The 6845-nt window shown below is 66.4% G+C and overlaps 1 protein-coding gene across 1 annotated transcript in view; it reads left to right on the top strand.

Moving 5' to 3' along the window:
* The window catches only part of CROCC2 (ciliary rootlet coiled-coil, rootletin family member 2), an 80892-nt gene that overhangs the window by 9558 nt on the left and 64489 nt on the right, over positions 1-6845 (top strand). The window contains exons 2-4 of the mRNA XM_037732208.1: positions 2021-2171; positions 3187-3335; positions 5691-5797. Of these exons, the coding sequence (XP_037588136.1) occupies positions 2021-2171; positions 3187-3335; positions 5691-5797 (407 nt within the window). The remainder of the gene's footprint in view (positions 1-2020; positions 2172-3186; positions 3336-5690; positions 5798-6845) is intronic.

The raw sequence follows: 6845 nt of genomic DNA, 5'->3' as shown, positions 1-6845 counted from the left end.
CCTCCGTCCTCCCCCCGCGCCCCCTCCGCCTCCATCTAGGCCCCGGCGCTTTGCAGGCACCCGGCCACAGATGGAACCCATTACGCCCCAGCGCCTCTCGGGACGCCCCGCTAATAAGTGACCCTCTGTAACGTTAGGAATGAGTCAAGTTCGCGCCATGCTGCTGCCTTCCCGTTAGCGGGTGGCGCCGCCGATGCCCGGGGGAGCGCGGGGCGGGGGCTGCCGAGCAGGCGGAGGGCGGGGCGGGCCCTTCCCGGCCTGGGGGGTGAGCGGGGCCTGCCTGTCGCTGCTCCGGGAGGAGCCTGGGGTGCCTCTTGCCATCCCGCTGGGCCTCCGTTTTCCCGCGGGCAAAGTACGGGGTTTAGGGCAGAATGGCTGAGCCCCTTCCACCCTCTCCTGGTTGGTGGCCTTGGCACCTGGGTCCCAGCGGGCCCAGGAGAAGGAGCAGGGACGTCCCTCCCCCCACACTGGGCAGCGGCTCCCAAGGGGGCCCATTCCCCTCCCCAAGAAGAGGCAATGGGGGAACATGCAGTGAAGGCGCCCCCCAAGACCTCCCAGGGGACTAAGACGCAGCCCCTGGAACACGGTTGTCAGGAGGACGGCGACTCGGACCTGGGCTCACACTTGCCGGGCGTCTGCTGAGGGGCTGGGAACAGGGCCTTTGGGCGCCATGCTCGGCCTGGGTCTGCAGTGGCTCTCCAACCCCGGAGGGGGGGATCAAGATCTTTGGGGTGCAGATGGAGGAGGAGGCCCGTGTCCAGTGAGGGTCCGGAACAGCCTGGCAGCGGGCACCCGGTGCTGGAGGCCTGGAGGGTCTCAGGGAGGGCCAAGAGGAGACGGGAGTCAGGAGGCCGCCAGGTGGTTTCCCGCCGGGACCAGGGCAGGAGGAAGACCCAGGAGGCACAGGGTGGCAGAGCCGCCCTGCAGAGCCCAGGAAGAGGGGTCCTCCATGCCCAGCTCCCATGCCAGCACGGAGGACTCGGGCAGACTCTGGGTGCCATGCTGCAGAGCCCTGGAGAGTGGACATCCCCTCCCAGCAGCCCCTGCCAAGCATCCGGTCACCCTCTACTAGTTAATTTGCTGCCTGAAATGCAGATATCCTTAGGGCGGCAGGCCAGGGCGCAGCTGTGACCTTCCGTGTCCCCTCAGAGTGCTGCCCGGGCCTCTGCTGGCTTGGCACCGGCGGCTTCCGTGTTCACAGGGCCTGCGCGTCCTGCACACAGTCAGTCTTCTGTTCCACCTGGCAGGGAGCTCCTGCCCCAGGGCCTAGGCCCTCCCCCGGCTGTGCCCTTGTCCGGTAAAATGCCATTAGAACCCAAGACCCAGAAAACCAGGCTGGGGTCCCCAGGACACCTAGGCACTCCTGGGGCAGAAGGGCAGCCACTCGGCAAACGCCTCCCTGCTCATCCTCGGAGCCCCAAGCGCACAGCCCCCAGCCTGCCCACCCTCCAGACGGATCGGGTTGTGGAGGGGCAGTGGGCAGCTGAGCTGAGAAGGTTGGTTCAACCTCTGCCCTCTGACCCGTCCTGAGCGCCTCCTCCATGCTGGGGTCTGTGACTGCTGGGTGGGGTCTAGGTCTCTCCTCTGGCCCCACCGTGCAAACAAGCTGTGAGATCACCTGCTCCAGGTGGGCGAGGATGCTGGGTTTCTTGTGGAGCAGAGGCAAAGCCATCCCCAGAGGACCAGCGACCACTTAGCCACCACTCAGCCCAGCCCCCATCGCCACCGCTCAGCCCAGCCCCCACCAAGATGGGGCCGAGCCCCAAGCACAGAACCTGCTGACCTCGGTTGGGTGTGGTCCTCCTTTCCAGAACCTGGGGACAGGCACAGCCCCTCTCCACGGGCTGAGGACCAAGGCATGCGCCCGAGTGACCTGCCCAGCCTCACCCTGTCCTCTCCATGACACTTCGATACCTTGGGGTGGCCCTGTGGTGGCCCCACTCACTCAGTGGGATTGTAAGGGGTTGCCTGGCAGCTGCTGGGGGCTGCCAGCTCCAGGTGTCTCCGGGGTGTCTTTCAGAGACTGGAGGACACCGTCCTGAGCCCCATGGCCAGCAGGGAAGACCGGGTGCTGACGGTGCGTGGAGACGGCCGGAGGGCCTCGCCCACCCCTGTGCCCGCCCGCATCCGGGAGATCGTGGCCGGCAGCCTGGCTGAGGAGCCACCCCAAGGTGAGAGTGTGGGGGACCGTCCTGGGCCCGGGGCTGGCCCCATCCCCCGCAGGGGCATCACATCGATACCCACAGGGTGCTCAGCAGGGCCTGAGCCAGGGCGGCCTCTGTGTGGCACACTGTGGCCACCTAGGCTTGGATTCACTGGTGTTGGTTTCTTCCTCAGAGTGGGAATGCTAGACATGGGCACTCAGGGGGCACAGATACCCACCACCCTCCCCAGCTCTGCCCATCATTGGCACTCAAGGGGGCACAGACACCCACCCTCCGCAGCTCTGCCCGTCATTGGCACTCACGGGGGCACAGATGCCCACCCCTCAGAGCTCTGCCCATCATTGACACTTGGGGGCACAGGTACCCACCCCCCAGCTCTGCCCATCATTGGCACTCAGGGGGCACAGATGCCCACCCCAAGCTCTGCCCAGCCTGCACCCTCCTCAGGTCCCTGTGCTGCCTCCAGCTATCCACCTGGCTGCTGAGGAACCAGCTCCAGGCTGCCCATCCTGTGTGCCCAGGACTCCCTTGGGCATGGGTCCCAGGGACCCCTCTCCCCCCGGGTCTGTCCAGCCTCCTGCAGGCCCAGGGAACTGGCCGTGTGTGTAGTAAGGAAGGACGCCCCACTATGTATTTACTGAAGGCCCTGATTACTTGGGGACCAGGTCCCCTCCCCCAGAAGCAGCAGGACGGGTGGCTTCCTGGACAGGGCAAGTGCCGGTGTCCCAGCCGCCCACGCACTCTGCTGCCACTGGTTTGGGGCTCGGCCTGGGCCTGGGTCTGCACTGGGGTTCCAGGTGCTCAGAGGTGGCAGGATTTCACTTCGCATGAGAGGACGTGGGGCTCCGAGTGTGAATTCTGCCTCCCTATGCCAGGGTCCCGGGTCAGAGCTGGAGATGGGGTAGGCCAGCAGGTGGAACCCAGCGGCCAGCCCAGGGTCCCACCGTGGGGACAGGGCACAGGGCGGAGTGCGGGTGGACCCTGGGCCGGCCACCCGCGCTGACCCAGGTGCCGTCAGCAGGGGTGCAGGAGCCGACAGCCACTGTGGCCTGGGTGCAAGAGGAGAACCAGCTCCTGCAGGAGGAGCTGACCCGGCTGGGGGACCTGCTGGCCCAGGCTGGCGCTGAGCGGGATGAGCTGGCCAGCAGGTGCCACGTGGTCAGCAAGCAGGTGAGTGTCTGCAGCAGACTCCGGGCAGGTGGGTGGGGACAGCCCAGCCCTTGGTGAAGGGTCCTTGTTGGGACTGCCAGGATTTCTAAGACTGGGAAAGACAGAACGTCAGCCAAAGCACATCTCAATCCTGGGCAACAGACAGGGAAACTGAGGCAACAGACGGGCGAGCTGAGGCCAAGCAGGACGTGCCCAGGCCTCTCCCTGAGGCCCAGCGTGTCCCCTAGGTCAGGTCTCATGACCCAGCTTAGGCCCTGACTTGTCCCCGCACCTGCCCAGGAGCACTGCGGGGTGGCCTGTCCAGTCCTGACCCTCAGGGCCCAGTGCCTCGCCCAACACTGGCCCAAAGCCGGGACCTGCACAGCAGAGGAAAGCAGGCGCCGACCCCACCTCAGACGGAGCTCGAGGAGAAACGGCTCCGCCTAGGCCACTGGCCCTTTCCTGAACACTGAGGCCAGGGGGCCACTGGGACCTCAGAGGACAGGGAAGGGGCCAGAGGCAGGGCTGTATCTGTCGTCCCCTGATGGCTGTGATGCGTTCCAGGGTGACCCGTGAGGTGCGCGAGAGGCATATTTAGTCAGGAAATGTGGAGCTGGGAGGGCCACACTGTAGACAGGGAAACCAAGGCAGAAAGGTGAAGAAACCCGCTAGCCTGGGGCCTCTCTCATCTCCCCTGAGCCACTCAAGGCATGCTGGCTTGTGAGGCCGGACCAGGCAAGCAGCCGGTGCGTGGAATGGGGTGTCCAGACCACCTTGTGGGGACTCAGGGCCCCCGCCGCACCCATGCCATCTTCAGAGCCCCCCAGGTTCTGCATGGCAGGTCAGATGACCCCACTTTCCCAATAAGGAAGTCGAGGCAAAGAGCCAGCCAGTGACCACCCAGGCCACAACGCCATTGCTGGGGTGGAGATTGGAACCCCCGAGCCAGGTCTGGCCCCTTCTCAGTCACATGACTACTGGCCAGTACTGAATGCCGGAGGGGTCCGCGGTGGGCCTCGCCTTCTGGAAGGTCCTTCCCAGGACGGGCGGCAGCACCAGCCCCACAGGAGCGCCATCTGTTCTCCTAGTGCCCCGCTCTCCACTCCCTGCCCTGTTCTGTCACGTCCTGACCCCCACTCGGAAACACGTTCCACTGTCGGCGGCACCCCGGGGGCCCCTGAGGGCAGGACCGCCTGATGGGGGCCTCAGCACATCTGGGAGCTGCCAGCCAGCCCACTTTCCCTGGGAGCCCCTACAGCTGTGGGGAGGCCTGGGGGAGGCGTCTTCCTAGCACGGGGTGGGGAGATGTTGGGAAGACGCCGGTGGGAATCGAAGCCGCGGAAATCCTGCCGACCGATTAGTAAGCTGCGTGAGTCAGATCGGAACTCGCCAGCAGCCCAGTGCGCGCCAGCTCCTGGCGGCTCAGCAGGCCAAGTGTGGGTGCCAGGAGGCTGGGTCTCCTCCAAGCCACCCCCAAGACAGGCGGGAAGGGGTCTCGGTGGACCGAGTGCCTGGCCGTGGCATCCCCATCCTAAGGTGGCAGTCCCAGACCCCCTCAGCTCCACCGCAGTCTTCTGATGCCGCCTTCTCTTCCGGCTGGTGGCTGAGGAGGGTCCCCTAGGCTCTCCCGTGCATTCAGCCAGGGTGCAGCCACAGCTGAGGCCCCAGGCCTGCTGCCCTCCCCTTCGCCCCTCCACCTGGGCCTTCCCTGGCCCTTGGTTTCCTGGGCCCGGGTTCAGTCTTGGCCTCAGCCGTGGCAGAGTGGCCTGGACAGCCGGTCCGTGTCCTGGTGGGTGTGGCCCTGCCCCTGTAGGTGAGGTGCTGGACTCAGGCAGGAGGCCCAGGGGAGGACACCCAGGCTCACTCACTTTCCAGCGGGTGGCCCCAGAGGTGGCCCTGTGACTTTCCATCCTGTGCTGTGTGGGGGAACCCAGCCCTGAAGCCCCTCCCCCTGCCCTGAGTAGCTGGGCCAGTGGGGCCTCAGTTTACCCATCTGTAAGTGAAATGTGGCCATTCTCCAGCAGCTCCCACAGCCGTACCCCACTTGGCCACCATGCTCACACCATCCTCAAAGCCTGGTGGAATTGGCACATCACTGCAGGGCCCCTGCCCCTTCCCTCCCCTGCCAGCTGTGAGCACTTGGGGCAGGGTATGGAGGCCACCTGTCAGGTTCATTGTGTGGAGGGGCCTGGGCCTCACCAGACCCAGCCCCGGGGACCCCTGTGTTCTGCTCCAGGGAGCCCCCTCTCCCACTCCCCCAGGGAGCCCCTTTTCCCGCCCCCGGGGAGCCTTATCTCCCACCCCTGGGGAGCCCTGGGGTCGGCTTTGTGCCCAAGATGCCCAGCCCCTGCCTGGCGGGCTCTCCCTCCTCCTCAGCTGCAGGCCCGGCTGGAGACCACGGAGGCTCGGCTGCGGAGGTCGGAGATGGTGCACAGCAGGGATCTGGAGGAGGCCCTTGGCCGCCTGGAGGCCGCCGAGCAGAGGTGAGGCCGGGTGGGGGCAGTCAGGGCTGTGGGAGCACAGCCTTCCCCCTGACGGGCAGTGGGCCCCTCTGCCTTGGGGGGTACTGGCAGCTCTCCCTGAAGCATCTGTGAGTTCCGTTTCCACGTGGGAGTTATCCGGGCCTCACAGGCAGGGCAGGGGCCTGGAGAAGGAGTGACTGGGAGTGGGGACCGGCCTGCGGCTGGTGGGGGGCCTGCGGTGCACTCCCTCTCGTGGTGGGGAGGGCCTGGGCTGAGTGGAAACGCAGTGAGACGCCGGGCCCCCCGGGCTCACCATGGGCCTCCGACGAGACCAGGCACCACATCGCAGCCTCCAAGCGTGGCTCAGCTCGGCAACACCCATCACTAACATACATGCACCGCATCGCCCTCAGACCCGCCCTCCACGTGCCAGGAGCAGGGCCCCCCATGGGGAGCCTCCTCTCCACGCCCCGCCGTCCTCCTTGCCACGGGTCAGCCTGGCTCACGAATGGCAGGGAGGGAGCGGCAGAGACACAGCTTGTGGCCCGTCAGCCAGTGCTGACATCAGGACGTGGTGACAGACCCCGGCCCCAGCCGCACCTGGGTCCAGCGCCCACCCGACCCCCTCGCTGCCCACTCTCACACCCTGAAATGGCGCTGACCACGACACACCTGGGTTTACTGAGGGGGCCTCCGCCCGGCCCCAACCTCCCCCCACAGGTTGGAAGCCTGCGGGTGGCTCACCCTCCTGGGGGGTCCCTGCCCTGTTCTCCAAGTTGCCCTTCCCAGGCCCGACACTGGCTGAGGCTGCTGCTTCCCCATTGCTGCAGGTGGGTGGGCTCTCCACGGTCCCCCAGCAGCCCAGCCAGCACCCGGCTCCTCAGCTATGTCTCGCTTGGCAAGATGCCCCTGTTGCCTTCCAGCCTCTGATTTCACAGTCAGGGGCTCCTGTGTTCACTGCTGGTAAGCAAGTGTCACACCTAGCCCCTAACAGCAAGCCCCGCACACTAGCCCAGCCCCCCAAACTAGCCCAGCCCCCACACTGCCCCACCCCGCACACTAGCCCAGC

The sequence above is a fragment of the Cebus imitator genome, unplaced genomic scaffold (assembly GCF_001604975.1).
Source record: "Cebus imitator isolate Cc_AM_T3 unplaced genomic scaffold, Cebus_imitator-1.0 Scaffold443, whole genome shotgun sequence".
In the NCBI taxonomy this organism is placed as follows: Eukaryota; Metazoa; Chordata; class Mammalia; order Primates; family Cebidae; genus Cebus; species Cebus imitator.
This window is presented reverse-complemented; position numbering and strand designations above follow the sequence as displayed.